The 26164-nt window shown below is 35.4% G+C and overlaps 1 protein-coding gene across 3 annotated transcripts in view; it reads left to right on the top strand.

Annotated features, from left to right (window-relative positions):
* Klp98A (kinesin-like protein 98A) overlaps positions 1-26164 on the top strand; it is a 150963-nt gene that overhangs the window by 87066 nt on the left and 37733 nt on the right. For 2 of the 3 annotated variants that reach the window (XM_069819371.1, XM_069819373.1), the window contains exons 8-16: positions 1381-1556; positions 2935-3171; positions 4528-4717; positions 6402-6576; positions 9200-9275; positions 13066-13155; positions 16010-16183; positions 22045-22185; positions 24668-24808. In XM_069819371.1, the coding sequence (XP_069675472.1) occupies positions 1381-1556; positions 2935-3171; positions 4528-4717; positions 6402-6576; positions 9200-9275; positions 13066-13155; positions 16010-16183; positions 22045-22185; positions 24668-24808 (1400 nt within the window). The remainder of the gene's footprint in view (positions 1-1380; positions 1557-2934; positions 3172-4527; positions 4718-6401; positions 6577-9199; positions 9276-13065; positions 13156-16009; positions 16184-22044; positions 22186-24667; positions 24809-26164) is intronic. The other variant, XM_069819374.1, reaches the window with a different exon arrangement.

Genomic DNA, 26164 nt, shown 5'->3' on the forward strand with positions numbered 1-26164 from the left:
TGCAGATCCTCGTGGTCATCCTTAATTAAGGCCGGACGATTTATTTCTCTCTCTCTTTTTGGAAATAAGTCAGGTAGTGAAATAATAGTCACCCTACAGGAATTGTTTCCTCATCACGAGATACCATATATATTGTTTTCTGTTAACCTCTATAACAGTGAACAGTTTCGTAACTTCGTCAAAGATTGGGGCTTCAAACAAGAATTTTCAAGTCCTAAACATCAATCCCTATAATAGTGAACATTATCGTAACTTTGCCGAAGATTGGGTCTTCAAACAAGAATTTTTAAGTCCTAAACATCCTCAGTCAAATGTACATACAGAAAGAGCAGTAGAAATCGTCAAAGAATTCCTTAAAAAATCCATTACACATGAAAAATATTAAAAAGCCACTCCTTAAGGATGGAAATACACCCATTCAACTTATAGGTCTTTACCCATCTCAGTTACTTATGTGTGGTCTCCTTAAGCCAAATTTACCTATAGGTCAAGATAAATTAATTCCACACACAATCACCAAAATATTCTTAGGAAACTAAAAAAGGCAAGATAAAAGTAGGTATATTTAGGGTTTCCATTATTTATTTATTTTTTTAAACTGGGACATTTCCAAATTTTTACTTAAAAAAACCTGGGACATTTTGTGAAAAAGAAAGGACGTGTTAAAAATAAAATTAAGAAAACCAAAAAATAAATCACCACATAAGTTTCATTTTCAGTAAGACATTAATGGTATAAAAATACCCACATTAATATAGATTCTACTTTAAAAATTAAATGTAACTCACAAGCATACATGCTAAGAAAAAGTACACCTTAAAAAATACTGCCTACATAAGTATGGAGGAAAAAAGAGCATCGTCGTAAGTATTGGCAACATCATAAAAGAAACTAGTCAACAATGTTTCATGATTGGCCATCAGGAATGCTAGCTATATGGTTATACGTATTTAAAATGTAATAAAATCTGTAATCCCCATGTTGAACTATGCTCTGTATTTATTTTCATTTTCTGTAATATTCTTTTACAGTTACAGTTATGTTTTGCATTGCTTTTTTTTTATAATGTCTTCGTTTAACTTCTTGTCTGTTGATGTTTAACCATAACTGATTCTGCCCTGAATAATTTCTGTCCATTTATTTCTACCTTCGTATTCTTTCACAATTATTAAATTTTGACAACAGTGTAATAAGAGGAGCAAGGCCATCACCTTGTCATTTTTATTAATACCAGTATTTCTTATCAGTATTCTGCATATGGTTTCACAGAAATCGTCAAAAAAGTTCAATTTATGTTATGGTTCCCATTTCTTTTTGTCTTAAATAAAAATAAAGGTATGACATTGTAGGCTTATGTTGAACTTCAATTGTCTTTTTCAGCAATTTCGCCAGCTGACTGTAACTATGGAGAAACGCTGAGTACTCTACGTTATGCTAATAGAGCAAAGAACATCATCAACAAGCCAACTATTAATGAAGATCCTAACGTGAAATTAATAAGAGATCTGAGAGATGAAATTTCCAAACTTAAGGCTCTTCTTGGTGGCAATGAATATGTAAGTAGCAATATTTCTCTTGTCATTGATTCTTCTGCTTAGGTGCTAGACTACTTATCCGTTTGTTATAAACGTTTCCAGGGTACACCACGAGGAGGTGAGTCTATCATTGTACCCCAATGGAAACCCCAGCAAATGATACTACCAACCAACCCACTTGCGTTATATCATATTAACTATGCACGAGATCTTATTGCAATAGAAAATAAACAGGACGACTGTAGTGAAGTACTCCGTCTTTCTGCCTTAGAAACATTACAAATCCGCTACCCACAAGACAAATGGCTGCATGTGTACACTGACGGCTCGCAAATGGAAAAACACGGGCCCACTGGAGCCGGAATTCATTGCCAACTGTTCTCTACCTATCTCACTCTAGGCAACAACCATACACCTTTTGATGGAGAAGTAAGAGCCATATGTACCGCTGTGAAACAACTGTTGTGCAGGTCCTTCCCATTTCCAAACAATGTCCTCCTCAGTGACTCAAAAGCAGTGATATCTGCAATTGGAAACTCCTTACTACAACCAGCTAATGATGACATTCAACAATGCAGAGAAGACATCAAGAAACTAAATAAAATTGTACATCTGCAATGGATACCTTCTCACTGCGGTATTGCCGGGAATGAAGCAGCAGACTTTCTAGCAAAGAAAGGAACAACTATCCCCCTTTCATATTCTAACATGCTGCCATTCCATAGAGCATCTACAAATATAAGCAGTCGAGTGAGACAATGTTTCCATAAGAGTTTGGAGGACCAAATTAAAGATAAACACTGGAAGGACGCACTGAACTCCACTCTCCCAGAATGGCCCAGAAGAGAAGCTGTTGCAATGTTCCGCACCGCAGTAGGGCATGACTGTCTGTTAATCACCTCCACCGCCTGGGTGTATTATCCAGCCCCACTGCATGCTCGTGGATGTTCCGACACCATGGACTCAAACCACATTAAGACTTGTCCAGCTCTTTCATCTGTCAGCTTTGTGGATAGGTACTGGGAGGCCAGAGAAAGAATGCAGCAGTGCCGACATCCACTCCTTCATAGTTTCCTTGGACATTGTTCACTTTATTTCGTTTTCTTTCCTTTTAGTTTTTATCGCCATTGTACGGCCAATGACTCTAGTCAAGTGCCAATGCATTGAATAAAAAAAAAATATTTCTCTTGTCATTGAAACATTCAGAGACACAATTTTTTTATGCACAGAAATGATTAAATGAGAAAGTAAGGTCCTGTCTTGCATTGTGCCTGGCTCGGAACAGAAAATAATATCTTAATCAATGAAGTGAGCAGGCACAGTAATCACTAAGCCACCAAGTCCTTAAGTTATGTTGCATTAAAATACAGATTTACTCAAACCAGTTATGGGATTTCAGGAAATGGAAGCTCAGCCACAAGTTTTAGCAAAATTACACCAGAAAGAACAACAGGAGAAAGTGTTGACAGAGGAATGGACGGAGAAGTGGAGAGAAACTCAGAAGATCCTGCAGGAGCAAAAGGCATTGGGTCTGCGCAAGTCCGGCCTGGGTGTTGTGCTGGATTCAGACATGCCTCACCTTATTGGGATTGATGATGACGTATTAAGTACAGGTGTCACCCTCTATCATCTCAAGGTAAGATACAAACCTAATCAGACTTTGTAAACAAAAAATATATGCTACCTGTAACTCGTGTACAAAATTTTGTAAAAATCTGTTAGATAGGAGAGAAGTTGTTAATTTTATTTTGTCTAAATGCACTTTCTATGAAGATGTAGTTGCTCTTACACTAATTTAATCAGAGTTTGTATACTGTAAAAAAAATATACCTGTAACCTCTGTACAAAGTTTCATAAAAATCTGATAGGAGAATGTTATTAATTTTATTTTGTTTAAATACACCTCCTACAATGGGATAGTTCCTCTTATACAAACGTAATTAGAGTTTTACACGAAAAATATATGCCATCTGTAACTTCTGTACAAAGTTTCATAAAAATCTACTAGATAGGACTGAAATTGTTAACTTTATTTTGTCTAAATACACTCCCAATAAATGGGGTAGTAGCTTTTACACAAATTTAATCAGAGTTAGTACCCAAAAAATATATGCTACCTGTAACTCCTATACACAGTTTCATAATAGTCTGTTAGATAGGACTATACTCCTATAAAGGTGTAGTTCCTCTTACACAAACGTAATCAGAGTTGATACATAAATAATATATTGTGCTACCTGTAACTCTTGTACAAAGTTTCATAAAAATCTGTTTGATATTGTAGTGAAACGTAAATCTTTTATCAGGGGAAATAAATTTAATATACCGAGAGTCCACAGGGCTTCAAAGGTAGATACCCAGTTCTAATCAAGTGGTTCTAATCAAGTGCATTGGTACAGACCCACGAAACTAAATTTGGGCCATCTGAATTTTCCAAGTTCCAGTTATAACATACTGCGCAAATATGTACTGAAATAAAAGTAAATTGGGTCGATGAAATAATAAATCTCTCATTGTAAAATGTAGACTCTAGAGTCCCTTCATAATGACAGTTGAAACATTGCATGGTCTCTGATCCCATCAACAATTAGAATATATAATGATTTGATAGCACTGAAAATGGAAAAACAAAATGTCCTAAGAGAAGTAAAACAATAGGCTATATGTTGCATACAGATATTAAACAAATTTGATACATAAGTCTGTAATATATAGTATTATTTTATAACGTATAAAATTATTACTACAGTTAGTTTATCACTGAGAAATAAAGAAAACCTAGTAACTTGTATTTAGTAGAAGCAAAACCATTGTAATTGCTTACTGGATTATGCAACAAGTTGGGTGATGTTTGGATCCTGTGTCTTAATTCTTATATTCAATTTATTATCGAGGACATCAATATGTTCTCTCTTAGAGTCAGGGTAAATAACTACAAGTTATGGGCCTTGTCATTTGGGGAATATGTATAATGCAATTTAATGTATTTCAGGAAGGAGAAACTCTGATAGGTACAGAAGATGCTGAGGTGAAACAAGATATAGTTCTGAATGGACTTGGCCTTGAGGCAGAACATTGTAGTGTGGTGCTTAAAGATGGAGTGGCAACATTGATTCCTAAGCAGCAGGCGCAGTGTTGGGTGAACACTGTTTTTATTGATAAGCCTACTCGTCTGTCCCAAGGTAACTGTAAAATATTTCTTAATGACATAGAAAAATTCGCTTCAGTGTCGAGAATCGAACCTGGGACCCCCAGCTCTATGTACTGGGTGCTCTACCACTGAGCTACACTGAGGCTCAATCCACAGCATTGGCTCGAATTTTTCTCCTTTGGTTTTTTCCCATAGTGGCCTTACTCTATGTTCGATCCTCGGCGCCAGAGCGGATTTTTCTCTGTCATTAACAAATATTAACCATAACAGATAATTCTGTAGAACCAAAAAATTAATAATCCTTACATAGACGTGTAAAATAGTTGGTACTCTGAGTTCAGGCTGTTAGATTAATTTTGATATCAGATGACTCTACAAAACTGACTATGAATCTCTTTCTTACTGTGTTTACTCGCGTAATTTTTCTCTTCAAACGATTCACCCACTCCCCAAGATTTTTAGGACATATTTTGTTTTATTTATTTTTTTATATGTTAAGTGTCCGAGCATTAGGTTACTACTACATCAAACAAAACTGGACACTTCTTTTCACTTCAAGAGCATCTTTCGTGAATATTCTATAATGGAAAATGTGTATGATTCTTCTAATGACACAGAAAATTATCTGAATTTGTTCTCTTATGAAAGTAGTGCAGTGTAAAATGCATGTACGTTTATTTTCTTACGTAATTAACAAATTAATTTTGATACGAAGATTTTACGTATGGAGTTACACAGCATGATCTGAGAGTAGTCAAGGTCAGCTACTGACATTGGAACTGACATACAGCAGGACAAAAAAAAAGCCACAAAACTGTTCACAAATTACTCAAATTGTGTGTGCGTATATATCATGCCATATCTTCTTTAATCTTAACCCTTTGCAGCATAGTGGTTGTTCAGAAGAACCACAGTTTTCTTTCTTTCTAAATTTTATGGCACAGATATTCCACCAAGGTGAGTATACATAGAGGTGTTATCTATGTTTTGAAATTGTGTGCAGAGTTAAAATGTTAAAAAAATTTGATCGTAGCTTTGTTATGATCCATGATATGAAAAACATAAAAAATTAATTTGTGCTGCAAAGGGTTAAGGATCTTTTTCTATAGGGATTATAATTATGTACAGTCTTGTAATGGTGGCCGGGTAGCTCAGTTGGTAGAGCAGCTGGCTACGGACTGGAAGGTACGGGGTTCAATCCCAAGTGGTGACAGGATTTTTCTCGTTGCCAAACTTCCAGAACGGCCCCGAGATTCACTCAGCCTCCTATAAAATTGAGTACCGGGTCTTTCCCGGGGGTGAAAGGCGGTCTGAGCATGGTGCAGACCACACCACCTCATTCTAGTGCTGAGGTCATGGAAAGCATGGTGCTCTACCTCCATGCCCCCCAAGTCCTTCATGGCGTGTGACGGGGATACCTTTACCTTTACAGTCTTGTAATTGTTGTTGGCATACATTCCAGATGTTCTATAAAATTATTTTAATATACTTTTATTGGTTGGATGATATTCTGCATTTTTAATCCTATTCTTATCTCTTCACCTCTCTTCCAATTCATCAATGAATACAAATATAAGCCACTAATTACAAATATTTATTCCAAAATAAAGCAACAAGAAATTATATAACGATTTTGGAGCAATGTGAATGCACTTAGATTCAGAATTTAAAATGAAATCATGGAATTGAAATAATCTGGTAATGTTGTGGTGCAGGATGCCTACTTCTCCTGGGCCGCACAAACATGTTCCGCTACAATGACCCAGTAGAAGCTGCCAAACTGAGAAAGGAGGGCAGTCGCTCTCATCTGAATCTGTCTCGGCTGTCCCTACTGAGTTGGTCAACACCAGATCTTGCCTGGTCCAGTGAAAACCTAGACGTTTCTTGTGGGTAAGTTTATTTTTTTTATCTGTTTAAGACAACATAATGTATCTTCAAGAATAGTTGGTAAAGTGTCCTTGCTTCATTAATATTGCGTTATTAACGTCATTCTAGTCAACCAGGAGTTGTTGTCTATATCACCATCATAAATGACTTTGAAACTTAATACCCAATATAGCAGGATTCAGGTTAACAAGTAGAGAGGGTAGCAAGTGGAGATCATTGGCTGGAGAACTAATGCACATAAATAACAGAGTTGGGAGAATAGTACCAAACTCTGTTCCAATACACTTTGTTTGTTAACTAAGAAGACAATCCCATAGTTGTTTTTCCTATTACGAAGGAGGGACCTGAAGACTTACATTGCAGCCCAACAGTGGCGGACGGTGGATTTGAAAGTTGAGGAGGCCTAGACATGAATGATGAGAATATAAAAATATAAGGCCTGTGACATACTTCATTAGCAAGCGCATAATTTATAGATTTTAAAAAATTAAAATTAGGTTTTCTAATTTATGTTTTAGGATTTTAAATCTTATGTTTAGGAATTTATATGATTTTACGGAGAAAAAAATAAAAATAAACAACATACTGTTAATATTATTACAATGGCTTGGTAAAGATTGCCTCTCTTTGGGACACTCTTAAGTCCTAACCTACGAATTAGGTCTTTTTAGGTCATATTGAATTTAAGAATGTTACTCTTTGCTACATAAAACGAATAAGAAAAGCAATATTAGTCCTACTTTTCACGTGCGATATTATTCTTCTCTAGTGTTAATATTATATTATATAATTCCATTGCCGCTGTAATTATATTTTAGTTCCTATTTTATTGTACTTATTTATTTTTATTATTATTATTATTCTTTTTATTTTAATATTATATCTGAACTGCGACCGAGCACGAGCGCTGCTCATTCGGTCTCAAATTTTGTTAATACTACTGTATATTCTTTTTATAGTGCTTGTATTATTTTATTTCTATTTCTCTTGTTTGTTTTGTAATTATATAATTATATAATATTTCGAGAGTAACGAGATAGCAACAAAATTGATTCGAACGTAAGAATCCGAGGCTTGCTCATTACTATTACACAGTCTAATTTTACAGCAAAACTGGACGTTCCTCTTTCTTCGCAAATCGATCAAATAGGTCACAACATTCTGAATAACTGCTACTAGAAGAAGCTAGAGACAAATCTACATTTGTTTCTAAACTCTCGATATATTTAAAATACTGTATAAGTATATACATCTCGTAGCACAAAAGAATAAAATAACAAGAACACCTGCAAACAAGAGAAAATCTAACAACATAAATGAAAACTTTTACGCAGGGAGAGAAAACTAACAACACGTGACTCAATTTTCTAAAACCAAGAAGAGAGAAAGAGAGAGAGCTTCCCAATACAGCCGAAACCAGCCGTGACTATAAGCAGTACAGCAGTACAGTTGTCAGTTGGGTAGGGGTCTCCAAATCGGCTCCCCTCACACGCTCTAGTCAAGTTTAAACACTCTTCTAACCAGCTATCTTATTGGTTGAACTGCTGTTGTCATAGTTACCGGGGAGTAGCGTCATGTAGCTCTCGCATAGACACTGCAGGCTGCTAGATGTCGACTATACAGGTCACAGCGCTATCTGTTATTTTTCAGTACGAATTATTTGTACTATGTACAGTATTGCGAGCGGGCATCACCAACTGAATGTGGTCGACTTTACATAACTTACATCTTAGTCGTAGTGAATAGTAAAATTAATATAAAAGGAAAAATGTTAGTCATTTGCTGTAACTTGCCTGTGATCTTAATTCAGCTGGAATTATTACTGCGATATTGAGTTCTGGTAAAATAGTATGGGAGGCACGGCCTCCCTTGTCTCCCCTGAAAATCCGCCGTTGCAGCCCAAGGCTCATTGTGCTTCTGTGAATTATATTTGTAGTCAAACGACTGTGCTTTTGTACATATACAGTATGCAGCACCGTGAACTTAGTCCGAAGTATGATAATGATGATAATGATATGTGAATAAATTATGGTGAAATGATTCCGAGGTCCAATGCCGAAGACTACCCAGCAATTCTGCTTCAGTTGGCTGAGGGAAAAACCTCGGGAAAAAACCCAACTGGGATTTGAACCCAAACCCACTTGTTTCACACTCAGACGTGCTCCACAGTGGTACTTATCCATCATCCTCATCACCAGTGGTGACTTGTGAAGTTTGTTTTTCGGAAGAGTCAGTTAGAGACTCAGAAGTTAATTAAAACGCTGGAAATTTATGACACAGTGAGAACATGTGCTTAACTTACTTATTTGATTGTAAACAAGCAAGTGAAGATGGAAAAGAATGTCTTTTAATAAATAAATCTCTAAGGAGAAGGGCAGTAGCTCAGAGCTCTCTCCAACCACTCTACCATTTTTGTCGTTGAATATAGGTAATTAATTCTGATATGCAGATGACCCCGACCATATCTGAAGGCACTGGACACCAGCAATCCCATTAACAAAACCGTTTTTCGCAAATGTGTGTGTCATAGAAACCGTGTTTGCAATGCAAGAATAATGTTGTTGCATTGCTGTTCCTTGTGTTTAATGTATTTTTCTTCAACTTGTAATCTTTTAATATGTTCCAGTGATGATGAACCAGAGCAGTTGGATGAGCTAGAACAGCAGAAAGCAAGTTTTCTTAAGGAGAAGGAGGCCTTCAAGGTAAGAAAAGTAGCAGAGAGGTGATGTAAATCATTAAAATGTACTTAAAATTAAGATATTACAGTATTAAAACACTTAGTCAGCTAGTGATATACATTGACACCAGATGTCAGCAAGAACATCATCTGATCTGACTTTATAGCTACTGAGGATAGGACGGCAGTGTCCTGAAACATGTTTAGACAACACGAATTTTAACTACATCTTAACCCCATTATCTTCTGGCCTAGTTGTCTCATAAGTGGTGTTAATGTATTATTACTTGTGGGGTTCAGACCTGTCTTTGTACTGTTGACTAAACAACAAACGCAACAAGTGTTTTAATCTATACTAATAATAAATCTGTAGCCGACATTTTTCTGGTAATTTTCGATTTTCCAAAAATAATTGGTCCTAACATATATAATTAACCACCCTGAAACCGAAAATCGCTTTTTTGAAATTTTTGTTTGTCTGTCTGTCTGTATGTTTGTTACCTTTTCACGCGATAATGGCTGAACCGATTTCGATGAAAATTGGAATATAAATTAAGTTCGTTGTAACTTAGATTATAGGCTATATGGCATTCAAAATACATTATTTAAAAGGGGGGTTATAAGGGGGCCTGAATTAGATAAATCGAAATATCTCGCTTATTATTGATTTTTGTGAAATATGTTACATAACAAAAGTTTCTTTAAAAATGATTTCTGATAAGTTTTATTCTCTGAAAAATTTTGATAGGACTGATATTTAATGAGATAAATGAGTTTTAAAATTAAAATAACTGCCATCTAAGGCGGTGTATTGAAATAAAAAACAAATGACTTCGTCTATAAGGGGCCTTGGACACAACAATCGAAAGCTATGAAACATAGCCTACAGAGAATGTTTCTGTGTTTGTATGAAGTAATATCGGAAGCTAAATTAACCGATTTGTATAATTAATTATTATTTCATCATTGGAAAGTGTAGTTTCTCTGGATGGACATAATGCTGTAATGTTATTACAGTAACTTGTGAGTGAATTGAGGACAGGTAAGATTAAAATGGCTTCTTATGCACAGAAAACTTGATAGGTTATTCTGTATATTCATTTCCTGTATTTCTTATAATAATGTTTATGAATATATTCATTTTTATCTCAGAGAATTAACGAACAACGAGAGTGTATTGATTTAGTATGCAGTAATAGTACGTTAGCTTAGCAATCCATTATTTTATAATTTAAATTTTAACTATGCTCAATTGAATCGTGTTAAAATACATAAAATACATATGCAATAAATGCAATGCAAAAAAATTGAGTAATGAGCCAAGCAGATTATGTTGCGCTGTTGTAAAAGTTGTTCCTCCTGAGATTCAAGAGCTCCCACAACAAATTAAAAACTTTCTAATTCGAGTACATCCGTTATCAAGACACTTTTTCATAATATAATATAATATAATATAATATAATATAATATAATATAATATAAACATAATAATAAATCTGTAGCCAAAATTTTTCTGTTAATTTTCGCTTTTCCAAAAATAATTGGTAATAACAATTAAGAAACATGTTAAAGGAATTGTCATTGCACCAAATGAGTGGTCTCTGGATCAAAATGATCGCATTTTAATATTTTAAATACAATTTAAATTAAGTAACATATTAAACGATTTATCCTTCTATCAAACACGAATGTTCCCAGGATCAAATGTCCTATTTTAATTATGTAATTACTTTATATTTATTTCTAACGGGTGCAGCGGAGCGCACGGGTACGGCTAGTACTGTAATATTTTAATTTTAAGTACATTTTAATGATTTATGGAAAACATTGTTTAAAATGACTAATATTTTAACATGTCTACTATAGGTGATGTAAAGTTTGATTTTAAGGGTCTAGAATTCCCTATCATAAATTGGTCAGATTCCACCACTACTGCCTCTACCTCCACGACCTCCTTTACCACCTCCTCCATAATTTTTGCTTTCGTAGTGTTTCTTTTTCTTTACCTACTCCTTCATTATCATCATTTTCTCTTTTATCACAATCATTATTTTCGCCTTGTGCTATATCGTCTTCTTCGTACATCTTTCTCTTCATCTTGTACTTCATCGCTCTCTTCATTTATTTTTTTATAATCGTAATTATATTTGTCTTCGTGCTTTACCTCCTTCTTCATCACCTACTTCTTTATTACATTCTTCTTTTAATATAGTCATCTTTGTCTTTGCTGTTGTGTTTTTTTATATTTCTCTATCATGTACTTCACTGTCATGTTCACTGCTCATCGTCGTTTGAATCAATTAATGTTAAGGGCACTAAGTCATTTTCTTCAGCATTGTGATAATCGAAGTAAACTGTTCTAGCTTAGTAGTTTTAAAATTAAGTTTCTGTTGTGTTTACGTATTACTCATCATGATAATACTAAGCTAAAAAGTATAAGTGGCTCGTTCCATTCCTTATTAAATCCAGAAAAACTTAAAAAATCCATCAAAATGTCCACTTCGTCCTTTTAACAATGCCGATTCATTTGTAGTTTTATAACCAATGTCATATTCTTATTTATTTCAAGATGCTCTTGATCTTTCAAAGTTTTCTCATTCTTTCAAGAAATATCTCAACAGTTCAGTAGATGTTAAAATGTTATGTTTTATTTAACAACGCTCGCAACTGCAGAGGTTATATCAGCGCCACCAGATGTGCCGAAATTTTGTCCCGCGGGAGTTTTTTTTACATGCCAGTAAATCTAGTGACATGAGCCTGTCGCATTTAAGCACACTTAAATGCCATCGACCTGGCCCGGGATCGAACCCACAACCTTGGGCATAGAAGGCCAGCGCTATACCAACTCGCCAACTAGGTCGACAATTTAGTAGATGTTTAGATGTTGATTAGGTAGTAATGGAAGACAATGTTCGTCCCTTGTATATATTCCCATTTTTGGTGGTATCCCATTATTTAATCGTTTGAATTTCATTACTTCCTTTGCTATCAGACCTTGTTAAACCCTTGCTTTTTATGTTCAATTTCTGACTTTTTTTTTCCTCTTTTTCGTCTTTGTGTATATGTGTTAAAATACTAAAATAACTCGCATACACTTTGATGCTTCTTACAATTAGTGTGATGTGTAATTAATTTTTTTTCTCTTATATTTAAAACACTCTTTCTTTCCTAGATAAATTCTTTGTATTTGTATTTCACTGTTTCCATACTTACTTACAAATACTTACAAATGGCTTTTAAGGAACCCGAAGGTTCATTGCCGCCCTCACATAAGCCCGCCATCGGTCCCTATCCTGTGCAAGATTAATCCAGTCTCTATCATCATACCCCACCTCCCTCAAATCCATTTTAATATTATCCTCCCATCTACGTCTTGGCCTCCCTAAAGGTCTTTTTCCCTCTGGTCTCCCAACTAACACTCTATATGCATTTCTGGATTCGCCCATACGTGCTACATGCCCTGCCCATCTCTTTCCATACTACTTAAAAACTCACTCGTGAAGTTCACCAAGTAATTCAGCTGAAGGTTACTGCTGTGTAATTTGTTTTTAGGATCAATTTTAATTGTTCTTATTTTTCTCTCTCGCTTTCTTAAGTTTTATTTTTTAAACTGAGAAGTTAGGTGTTAATGACGTATTACAGTCTATTGTCATCCAGAATAACTTGTACATACAAATGACTTTTAAGGAACCTGGAGGTTCATTGCCGCCCTCACATAAGCCTGCCATCGGTCTCTATCCTGAGCAAGATTAATTCAGCCTCAGTTAATTAATAACTTGCAGCTAATCAAAATAACTACCTATTTATTTTTTTAGCGGGAACAAGAAGAACGAGAGCAGGATTGGGAAAGAGAGCAGCGGGAGAAGAGAGAGGCACTAGAAGCAGCACAAAAGGAGCTGGAAGAGGTATGTTGGACGGGAAACTGTGGTGGTTATATGTACAGTATGACTACTTGATTAACTAATGGACTTACTCGTGTTAATTATGCAAGATTTGTCCGGCTTATAGCTGTTTCAGTGCTTCACGCACCATCCTCAGAGCCTACTAGATCATGGCGTCATCTCGAACTTCTCTGCCTGTTATGTGGGTGTGTTTGATTGTTGAAAGGTGTTGAAGAGTGGAGTCAAATAGTGTGTGTGTACTGAAATTGATCTGTGTGTTGAGAATTTGATCGGGGTGTGTTTTAGTGTGTTTGTATACACACCCCGATCAAATTCTCAACACACAGATCAGTTTCAGTACACACACACTATTTGACTTCACTCTTCAACACCTTTCAACAATCAAACACACCCACATAACAGGCAGAGAAGTTCGAGATGACACCGTGATCTAGTAGGCTCTGAGGATGGTGCGTGAAGCACTGGAACAGCTGTAAGCCGGACAGATCTTACATAATTAACACAAGTAAGTCCACTAGTTAATCAATTAATTATATTCAAGTGTTAAAAGTAGTATACGCAAGATTCAAAATGGATTACAGTCTGACTGTTGTTGTGGTTCATTAGGTGGTTACCTTGCTCGTAACTGGAACCAGCCCAAAGCAGGTCCAGAGCTATGGATTTTAAAAGATGATAAAATCTGTAGTATAGCTTTCTTTAGAAGAAAAATGACGCCAGAGTGCCGTGTTGTAGATTTATTAAAAGAATCCAATCCGTGATTGGGAGGTTTCCAACTAAAATTTATTGTCACTTCGAGCCACTGTGAAATTCGAGTGGTCTCTAGTTTTATCTTAGCACTGATACAAAAGTGGATTTTGTGACCCCCAAATCCAGACATCCACACATAACTATTCGAGATAGCCCAAAACTGGATATCCGGTATGGTTTTCCGAGGGGCAGAAGTATCTAGTCATTCTTTGTCTGCGAATCAATAGTAATAAAATTGCTAGAACAGTTCGTGTATTTCCAAGTAGTTGATTTTTAGCTCACCATATCCTTTGAACTGGAAATTTTTATGGAAATTCATTCACCAGAAAAATATGTCCAATTTTGTGTTATGAGTAATGTAACTTTGTTTTGTTTTTTGTGATTTTGTTATATGGTAAATCTTAAATATTTAATGTTTACATTATTTTAAAATTAAAAAATTGAATTTTTATTTATAGTATTGAATGTTATGTTGCTAGAAGAGAGAGATTTCTGTGAGAGTCCTGGTTTGTGCTTCAGATATTTTGGTCACATTATTTAATGACTGAATTCTGGTGGTGAATTATTCCATCCAGCTTTAGAGAAGTATCACTTGATGAAGCAGGTCAAAGTACTGAGGTAGTATTCCTACTATGGAATGTATGTATGTATGTATTTATTAACGCTACAATTGGGTATACACCCAGTGGCAGTGATATATAATATACAATAATTACAATTACATGAAATAAAATAAAATAAACCTAAATGAAATAAAATAAAATAAACGTAAATCTGTAAATAGTAGATGCAATAAACCTAGGACTATAATTAAAAACTATTCTATAATAACACCTACGATAAGCAAAAGTAAATCTAACTTATAAGTACTTCTACTTCACCCAACTATTACCAATTTAAATAATTACATATCATCTTAATTAATTACATATCAACTTAATTATTTTACATATCAACTTAATAATTACATATGAACTTAATTAATTATATATCAATTCAATTAAGTACATGACACAACTTAAATAATTACACTGCACCTCCAGTTACATTTTCAGTCTAATCTTCTTAACCTTTCCTTAAATGTATTGATTTTAAGAGGACCACCCTGAAAGATTGCCGCAGGTAAGCTGTTCCAGTCTACTATTGTGCGGTTAACAAAGGAAAATTTTGCCACGTCCGTTCTTTGTTTTCTACATTTAAACTTCCTAATATGATGAGCCCTTCCTAAGTATGGTGGTGTTGCTGACTTAGCATTGATATCAGTCCATGCTTTGTGTCCCATTTGTGCCTTAAACAATGCAGTGAGTCTGGTTTTTTGTCGCCTTGATTTGAGAAGTTCCCACCCTAAGTCTTTTACTATCTCCTCACCATGTCCCTTCCCCATTTTGACATATTTTGCTGCCTTGCATTGGACCTTTTCTATTGAATCGATTTGGTTTTGTCTGTACGGATCCCAACCTACTGCTCCATATTCCATAATTGGGCGAACAAGGGTTTTGTACGCTAATTCTTTTGACTTTCGGTTAGATTTCTTCAGAATACGCATAGAGAAATGTAGTGCTTTCCAGGCTTTCCTTGTGGTATTAGTGACTTGTTCCTCCCAACCCAGGTTGTTACTTAAATATATACCTAGGTATTTACAAGTGTTCACTTGTGGCACCGATGTACCATTCAGCTGATATCTGAGACAAATTTCTTTATGCGTTCTACAGAAGGACTTATTTTTACTGACATTGATTTTCATTTTATTTTCTGTCGTCCAGGTTTCAATAACGTTAAGATCGTTTTGTAAGGCGGCAATATCGGATTCATCATTAATTTGTCTATATATTATACAGTCGTCCGCGAATAACCTTATCTGAGATGTAGTATTTCTATTTATATCGTTTATGCTGACCTTCGGCTAATATCATTGTATGCTTTCAAGTTTCATGAATACAAAAGCTAGGGAAAATGTAAACATTTATTTTTTTTTGTTATTCATTTCTTGTCTAATATTCTGAAATTCTTGGAGTCTAAATACGGTATGTCTAAACTATGAACAAGTGTTATTTAAATTAAACGACTATGACTTGCTTTGTTGCTTTCACTACACAATGGTTGCCATCAGGAACGCACACAAATGGAGCAGGAATATGCAGCGCAGTGCAGACGCCTTGCTCAAGACTGGCGACGTCTGGAACAGCATCAACAAGACAACTTGGCAACACTGAAACTTCGCGAGGGAGAGTTGACTCGACAGAGGGAACTGCTGGAGAGCGAGCGAGCACTTCAGTTGTCGCAGGTGAGACGGCAACTGTCACGAGCCAAGCCTTGTTGCAAGTTCTTGGTTTCCTTGTGTTACCTAGAATAGAGTAGTAAAGAAGTAGATGTTTCAAGATTATAATTTCTTATCTTCTTTACTCAAAATTTGAGGTTCCCATCAGGACTCTTAGTGAGTGCACTTGTTCTAAAGGTCAAGTGGTTGCCATGTTCCCCATTAGATCTGAGGACCGAGGACAATAAAAATGCTTAACAGTGGATCTCTGTTAATCAGAAAGCTCGTTCAAGTTGGAGACCTGGAGTCAAAATGTGGGAAGAACAAGTGAAATTTGTCACAGACAAAAACTGTGTTCAGGACAGGTTTTGACATAATACTCTCATAACTGCTGCCAGAATTTTATCATTCCTCCATTAACTGTACTTATAGTATTATTATTATTATTATTATTATTATTATTATTATTATTATTATTATTAAAATAACAATTGCTGCCACCATCACCATCTTTAATTAGTAATGGTTTTGTTTAGTCAACTGTCCGAAGACAGGTCTGAACTTCACAAGTCATATCAATAAGGCACCACTTAAGGGGTTAGGTACAGCTTACAGCAGTAAAATTTTGGAAATATTCAACATTTTTTCCTCAATTACCGTATCTTGTACAATAATGGAAACTAGTATGTGTAAAACACTGTCCTTCTGCTATATGGAAAAAATATGTTTATGATTAAAAAAATTACTTACATTCCCCCCACGCCCTCTCCCAAATTCAGTTCACTGTGCAGTGATGAAGCGTTTCCCACATAACTAAAAAACTATCCAACATTCTGTGATAAAATTTTTTGTGTGTATTAATGCATGTCATATCTACAATATGATGCAAGATCACTTCTCTATCTTTGACAGATTGTCTGTTAAAAAATAAATTCATTTTAAAAAATGGTCCAATAATAGTATTTTCTTCTAACACAAAATAAAAAAAAATATTATTTATTAAGGAATGTGGTTGAAAGAGCATGATATTGTAAACATGAGTTTCAGCAATAAAATTAAAGAGAGAGAACATGAAAAAGTTAACAAGTTTGTGAGGTATAAGGGAAATGCTTCATCAGTGCACAGTAAATTGCCACCATTTTGAATTTTGAAAAAAAAAAATCTAAATAATTTTTTTTTTAAATCGTAAAAATATTTTAATCATATAACAGAAGGACAGTGTTTTACACATACGGATTTTCATTATTGTACAAGATACAGTAATGGAGGAAAAAAATGTTGAATATTTCCAAAAATTTTACTGCTATAAGCTGTACCTAACCCCTTACGAGACAATTGGACCAGAAGATATGGGTAGGGTGGCCAGTTCCTTTCCCCCAATTAGTAATGGTACTTCTAAATCTCCTTTTTCTTTTTCTTCTTCCTCTACACTTGAAAGCTGGTAGGTTGTTGCGTGTCAATTCACTTCAGCTGTGGAGTATGATGACATCCTTATATCGTACCTGTGGTCGTCCTGAAGGTATTTTTTTGTTGAGGTTTCTGGTCACATACTCTTTTTACTAGTGTGTTGTCCTCCATTCTGTCGATATATTCGTTCTAATTTAGTTGCCTATCATTAATCCATTACTCCAAAGATTTATTCCTTCAGTTTGACATTCCTCTCTGATAACTGAGCTAGAATTTTGTGTCTCAAGAATTCCCCCTGTGATTTTTCTTAAAAATTTCATTTCTGTTGTTTCGTTGTTTTTTTTTTTTTTTTAATTTGTGTAATAGAATTTGTAGATCATTTTCACTTCAATAATGATTTTGTTGTCAGCATAGTTGATTTTTCTTTCATCTCGTAGTCTTGTTTCTTTTTCCCATTTGTTCCAGCATATTAGTCCGGCTCCCTTTGTGAATGGTTCTATGAGTAATTCAAAAATTTACGTCTTGGTAGTGGGTTACTGGCCCTTCTTCTTCAATGGATATCTCTTTCAGTCTGGTCCCTTCTCCATTCAAAGGAGGTACACTGTCGCATGTATAGCTCATGGATTCATTAGAACACCCAAGTCCCACCACCACGACAAGGTAGAGGTACCTATAGGTAAATGTTCAGTAAAATAAAGCCTTTTCTTACCTGCTTGGTGTCTTCATATTTGGCGTTCCTTCTTTTTATCTTGTATTTCATATCATGTATGGGCAAATCCAGAAATGCTTATAGAATGTTAGTTGGGAGGCCGGAGGGAAAAAGACCTTTGGGGAGGCCAAGACGTAGATGGGAGGATAATATTAAAATGGATTTGAGGGAGGTGGGATATGATGATAGAGACTGGATTAATCTTGCTCAAACAGGGACCGATGGCGGGCTTAAATGAGGGCAGCAATGAACCTGCAGGTTCCTTAAAAGCCATTTGTAAGTAAGTAAGTATTTCCCTCATTCCCCTTGTATTCCCCTTGCTATGCACCTTTTGACCACACGCAATGCTCCTGTCGATTTTTTATCACCCTTAGTAATTTAATTTACTGACTTTGGCGGACATGGTAACCATTCGGCCACTCACAGGGTATCTTTCCGTATTCTTCAAGTCTGAATCTACCTTAAGGCCTGAACCCACTTAGCGGAGTTGCATCGAAACAAAATGTCTGCTGCCACTCACATTGAGTGGAATCAAATCGAACCTAACTGAATAGTGTTGCAGATCAAAATGGATCGCATAATACTGTAGCTTCAGCACAGTTATAGGAAGAGGTAAAAAAATAAGAAATAAATATCGAAAACAAGAAAAGGAAATTCTGGATTCATGATATTTTAACTTTAAAAAAAAATTGATATACACATGGAGAATTTTACACTTTATTTTACTATATTCTGAGAGATGGAACAAAATTGCGTTCTATTGTGCTTCTTTGGATTTTAATTTTTACCTGATTTTTCCGTTAATTTACTTATTTTGCTCCAAGCATTATCACGAGCATAATTATTACAGTAGTACTTTTGTATTTTGTGATACAGTAGCGAATATTTCTGCACAAACTGTATTAATTTTCCTTTGTTCATATTATTGAATTGTAAATTTCTGTATAGCTTGCATACTATTTGGGCAATAACTTTCAATAAACAAATTATGCTACCAAAAATGGATATGGCTCATTTGTTTATTCACGAAAACATACGTTCATACCCGAGAGAAGAAGTTCTGTTCTGGCATGGAAGAAATATTCTAGCTCATGAATTCTATTAGGTTTGATTCGATTCAACACTCCGCTTTCTGCTATCTTCCATTTAAATATATTGTGAAGAGAAATTCTGTTCAATTCGATTTCGCTAAGTGGGAGCTTGGCTTTACAAGGTCGTACTTGGGGAAATATTGTAATAGAACGTTTAAGTATCATTATCAATTAATATAAACTGCAAGACACAGGAAACAACTTCCAAAAATACCTTAAGACGTATATATTAATAGCCTTTTGTTAGAGCATATGTTCAGACTTGCTTGTTACTGTATGGCTTGTTTTATACTCCAAGTGTGTTGTTTGTGTGTTATTTTTTCTGTTTATTATTTTATCTACAGAAATAAATTCTGTTTGTACCATAATTATAATTGGCGCTACCACTTTTTCATAATCTCTCAGAGACTCTTGGAAGTGTGATAGAATTCAAAATTTTGTAACTGGTGTATGTGCATATTGTCAGCCAGATAGCTAGTATGTTGACTTTCCATGCTGGAGACTTTGGCTCAAATCCCAGATAGTCCAAATGGAATTTGCAATAGTAAAAACCAGTAAGAAACTCTGAAGATATGTCTGTGATTACTGTATTCATTCTGGGATCCACAAACTGTTGCCAGACATCTAAAGATCTTAATTTTTGTTGAGGTTTTATAAATTTTATGTTGCTTTTTGGTAATTTGTTGCATCTCTTTTAATATAATGCTTATTTTATTAGGGTGATAGGAAGGATTAATTAATTGTTTTTTTTTATTTTATATTATCGGTACTTAATATAGCAAGAAAGTTATTTCATACTATGTTCATCCTCCTCCAGTCTTGACACTGAATTGATGATGCTCTTCAGTGTGTTACTCAAATTTCTGAAAAATCTATTTGCATACTTACCGACTCCAAGGGGACTATATTTAATATAATTAAATATGTACCAAACCTATATGCACATAGAATTATTCCAATTCAGAAACAACTAAGTAAACTAAAAGAACTCCAAAAGGAAATAACATTTCAATGGATACCTAGTCATTGTGGTATACCTGGAAACGAGAAAGTCGATAATATTGCAAAACAGGCAACATATTTGCAAGCAAGACCTCTTCAAGTGATATCTCTATCCAGTGCTTTTGCTTCAGTCAAGTCTCATTTTACAAACCTATGGATCAACAATTGGCTCTCTTCTGACAAAGGAAAAATTTTACAGTCTGTACAAAAGAAACCAAATGACCTGGAAATGTACAAAAACTTGTCTATACATGTTCAAACATTTTTAACAAGAGCCAGAACAGGTCACATTGTCACTCAATTGTACCTACACCGATTTCACATTTCTGATAATCCTACTTGTCTGTGGTGTAATAATCGTGATGAAGATCTGGAACACATTCTTCTATACTGTCCATCCATAAACCACAAAAGAAGTAAATTAAAATCATCAGTACCAGTTTCAGAAGACACAGCCCTGCAATATATATTGACTACACCCCACCTCTGGCTACTAGCAACAGGCATCTATAATGAACACCGATTAAAATACCCCTCATTTCTCGTGAAAAACAACAACTGAATAGACTACAGTGGACTATAGTGGACTTCATGTTGTCAGCAAACAGCTGGATACATTAAGAAGATTGATTGATATTATCGGTACTTATGTTGATTTATGGTATTTTGATCCATTATAAACGAGAACTATGTCACAGTGCAGCAAATTATTTTTCACACTCAAAGATGTAGTAATTACGTAATTTGTTTATCTTCTGGTCGTACTAGAATATGATCCCTTTATGTGTTACATCAGGCTCTTGTTTGATGTCAGTCTCATAATAATTCTTCGTTTTGAATGGATCTGCTCATATTATCTATACGACCATGTACATACTCGAGGGAACCTTACACGTTACTATTTGATTTGAACAGTTATCTGTTCAGACATTTTGTCCTTCTGTAAGTAACATAGCATAAAGTGACCTTATAAGTTAGTATCAGAATTGTTACCTTTGTCAGTAATAAGGACGATTGTGAATTATGGAGAAATGATGAAATACTGGCAAGGAAAATGGGAATATCCTGAGAAAATGTGCTCAAACACCATCATTGTCTACCATATACTTCACTTGAAGTTGCCAAGATTTGAACTTGGGGTCTCCAGTATGTAGAGTTGATGCTGTAGCTATTTAGCTAATTGTAACATCTTCGAAGTTGCTTTTGATTAGACTTGAAATTCATTTTCTCGTTATATGAAAGCTAAGCCCTTCTAAAATTGAATCGCACTTTTTAGAAAGGAACTAAGTCAAAATGTTCTATTTTTCAGGAGAGCAAAAGAACTTACTTTCATGAGTAAATACCAATGTACCAGTGCCGTAATATAAACATCAACTCGATGTTAGAGATACAGGGAAAGGTTTGTTTAAGTTCCTTCCTTTGTTTATCTTTGCGTCTTGGAAGTATTAATCATTTCATCAGAAGAAATAAAAATGACAAATTTTGACTTAGTTCCTTTCTAAAAAGTGCGATTCAATTTAATTCTGTTTTTATGAAGAGGTCTCTGGCTATTGTGATCAAGTACCCTGAATCTGTGTTGCATTTTGTTTCTCATGCTAATGCATTTTATTTTTATGTTAGTGCATTTTGTTGTATGTTGTTACATTTGTTGCTGGATGTTGTGTATGTGAATGGAGTAGGTTGCCAGTGAGTATGGTCAGGTGGCAGCACTTCAGCATAAATTGGATCTGAAGCAGCAGTACTTTGCAGAGTTTATCGCCCGGAAAATTCTGAAAGAAAGTACAGAGAAGAAAGGCTGCAATGGCATCAAATCTCTGCAGGTAAGCTGCATGGTATATAGATAAGCACAAGTATTGAGCATTTGCTGATACTTCAGGTTTGTTACCTTTTACTTCTTTTGTAATTGTATAGAAATATGTTGCATTCGGTTGGAAGTATAATGCAAAGAGGGACGGAAAATAATTTCAAGAAAAAAATTGTTCCAGAGCCGGGTATCGAATCTGGGACCTATGGTTGAGTGCACTCAGTGTAGCTCAGTGTCGGAGGAGTGTTGGTGTAATCAGCCAAATGCCTCGGGTTCGATACCCGACCTTGAAACAATTTTTTCCTTGAAATTACTCAAGTCAGCTTTACAGGGAGCTATACCTGAAAGCCAGATTTGTGTGATAGAAAATATTTGATATTTAATTTAGTGTTCATATTTGCAACTGTTAAGATTTTTGTGTGTCTTTCATTTGAAAAGTCAGGAAGACAAATGAAAATGTAAGTGCATTTGAAGTTCATGTTCTCTGTGTTAGGGTTAAAGATCCCTCATTTATAGTAACAATATATGGCTTTCAATAACAACGGCTTCTCTTAAAATAACTGAAGTCTTTTTTCCTCTTCAGTGAGTGCCTTTAAAATAAAAATGTTGCCTTTATATACTTTACAGTGTTAAAATGTTAAAAGGTGATGTACCTTGAATTTGCTGTATGGCTATTTCGGAGATTTATTTTATTCTCCATTATTAGCAGTGAACTGGTCACTGACTGTGGAGAATAAAACTCTGAAACGATTGTACAGCAAATTCAAGGTCATCAGATTTTTAATTGTTAAGGTACGGTCACACGTCGCTACTTTTGCAGCGCTGCAGTACAAAAAACTGCGCAACTCTTGTACTGCGACGTGTGAACAACGGTGCAACCCGAAAAATAGCAGCTGCCGAACCTGCTGCCCGCTATTTTTCCATGCTGCACGCAGCTTAAAAGTAGCGACGTGTGAACAGGGTTCTCAGGATTGCAGCCGCAGCATTTTTGATATCGGTTTTGTTGAAATTTTTGCTGCGGTTGCAACCAGTGTTACCACCCAAATGTGCCAATGATACTTTTATTGTTTGGATATATTTTAATGTTAAATGTGATGCAAATGAATTATTTGTAACAGTTATTAAATACACAACACAGTGTGAGCATAATTACTGACGATATAATTTATTATTTAAATTTTCCGTAGCGTAGTTCCAAACAGGAGGGATGCCAACATTGATTACGTGAATATATTGTTGGTTATCATTTAAGTATATAGGCGTTTGTAAAAGCTTTATAGTAAAAATAATGTCAATTTCTGAATACTAGATACGATAGAAAAGCAAATAATAGATGAGTAAGCTTTTGCATGAGTTTCTTAATAATGCGAACATAACCACAAAATGTGTATTGAGAAGTCAACATGGAGATGGAAACCTGCAGCATGAGGCTGCAAAAGTAGCACTTTGTGTGTGAACAGACTCGCAACCTCCAGTTGCAACTTATGCTGCACTCGGGTTGCACAGCATGAAAAGTAGCGTGCAGCGTGCTACTTTTTGCTTACGTGTGAAAACGACATGCAACTTTTGCAGCTGCAGTACAAAAGTTGCGTTGCAGAAGTAGCGACGTGACCGTACCTTTACATTATTCATCCATATTCCTTTCTTCCTTTAAATCATGAGTTGCCCACATAAAGAAGAGCCTTAACATTGTATTTAAGTAGGTACAGACCCAAAAAGAAAATTGAGCTTGCGCAGTATGTTATAACTGGAACTTGGAAAATTCAGGTAGTCCAAATTTTGTTTCAGGATCTGTACATAAATAAGAAAGTAAATAAATAAGTAAGCAGTCAATAAGTAAATGAGTAAAGAAACAAACAAGGCAGGCAAGAAAAGCAAAGAAACAAATAAATAAGCACGTATATATGTGTGCAGTTCTAATAGGATGACTAGCAGTGCTGCTCTTTGTTTTTCCATTTGCTCCTGAAACTTGAAAATTTCAAAATTTGACCGTACTGTGTAGTATAATGTAGTATTATTCTTTAGTTCTGACAAGGGAACTGTTAATGAGCTCATGTCGAAATCTCCCCTCAAACTGCGCACATAATTCACAGCAGTTAGACAAAAAAAAAAAAAAAAATAGCTGCCCATATTATTGTGAGAGTGTGAGAACTTTTGGGGTGTTGCATTAAGGAACAAGAACGATTACTTGGAGAGAGTAGTTGAGCTGTCATCTGACGTGAATACCTGCTCTATCACGTGATATGTAAGATGATATTATGCACTCAACATGCTTTGTCAGCTGAGTGGCTACTATTTGGGGCTATTCATTTTTTTTTATTCATTATTTAATTTCACAGTCTTATTGTTAGTATGAACATTGCATTTTTTTTATTTTTTTTATCTGCTTTAGAGGTCTAACTACATGTGCAGTTTGAGGGAAGGTTTCGACATGAACGAATTAACAGTTCCATTTTGAGTGTAAATTGTGACTTTCATGATATTGTTCTTGATTTCAGACTTTGGCTGCGGAGTGCTGTGTTGGGTTAAATGAAGCCAAAGCTAGACTGACAGATGACTCAAGCCCTGAGTCATGGTCAAGTCTTGCTGCAGGCGGAGATGTGGGATCTGAAGCAATCAAGGATCTTGTCAGTACACATGTGAGTACACGATATCTTGGAGTAGTTTGCATATAATATAATATTACACCTATACTAATAATAAAACTATAACTAAATTTTTCTGCTAATTTTCGCTTTTACAAAAATAATTGGTGTTAACATTCTTAATGAACTATCCTGAGACCGAAAATAAAATTTTTGTCTGTCTGTCTTTCTTTCCCATGAAAATTGGTATGTAAAATAAGTTAGGTCGCACATAGATTTTAGGCTATCTGGCATTGAAAATACAGTAGAATACCTCTTAACCAGCACCAGGCTAGTTCCAGCTACGAGATTTTGCTGAATAAAGCGATAAAAATTTTAAAAAGATTACCTGTTCGTATTTTATGATGCCAACTGTTGAAACTGCAGCCTTGTGAAGCTTCTTTCTCAATCACTTCCATGGCACTACAGCCCATGAAGGGCCAAAACCGACCAGCCGGCTGCTGGCCTCACGTCCACGTGCCGAAGCAGAGGTGAACGATCATCCAACCAGAATGGAGGTATCGTGTGGTTAGCACAATGATCCTCCGAGCCATTATAACTGGTTTGGGAAACTGGATTTTCGCTACCTATCATAGCTCCCCAAGTGCATCACGATGCTGGGTGGGCATTGGTCCCATGCACTGGCCGAAATTTCATGAGAAAATTTCTTCCCCCATGACGACTCGAACCAGTGAGTGTTCCGTAATGTGAGTCCTAGGCAGGATGCCTTAGACCACGACGCCACGGGGCGGGTCTTCTCAATCACTTGGTCATAACTAAATAACATGGAAACTGTGTGGATTTTCTTTATTAAAATACATTACACTACATAAATAATACACCAGGTTCAAATATTCACTGAACATGAAAGTTTGTAATGTGACAATACTGACAGCCCAGGCTGTGGCAATATAGAAAATTTAAACTTTTTTTTTGGTCCAAGCAAAAGTGCGTTGTTTTTTCGTATTGCCGATTAATTATGTGCCAGTTACGAGGAATTTTACTTCATTTTCTTTAAAAGAGGGTTTGTGAGGGGGCCTGAAGTAAATAAATCGAAATTTCTAGCTTATTATTGGTTCTTAGGAGAATGTTACATAATAAAAGTTACTTTAAAGAATGTTTCCGACAAGTTTTATCTTATGAAAATTTTTTATAGGTCTGATATTTAACGAGATATATTAATTTTAAAATGACAACACATTTCATGTCCATGCCACCCCATTGAGACTTACATTATACAGGGTGAATCTAACTTCAACCAACAAACCTTCAGGAGTTGTAGAGAACACCGATGATCTGAAGCCAATTGTTCACAAGATACAGGGTGTTAATTATTTTTATTTGAAAACTATTTATGCTTTATCACCTTTT

Source organism: Periplaneta americana, chromosome 2, assembly GCF_040183065.1.
Source record: "Periplaneta americana isolate PAMFEO1 chromosome 2, P.americana_PAMFEO1_priV1, whole genome shotgun sequence".
NCBI classification, from domain to species: domain Eukaryota; kingdom Metazoa; phylum Arthropoda; class Insecta; order Blattodea; family Blattidae; genus Periplaneta; species Periplaneta americana.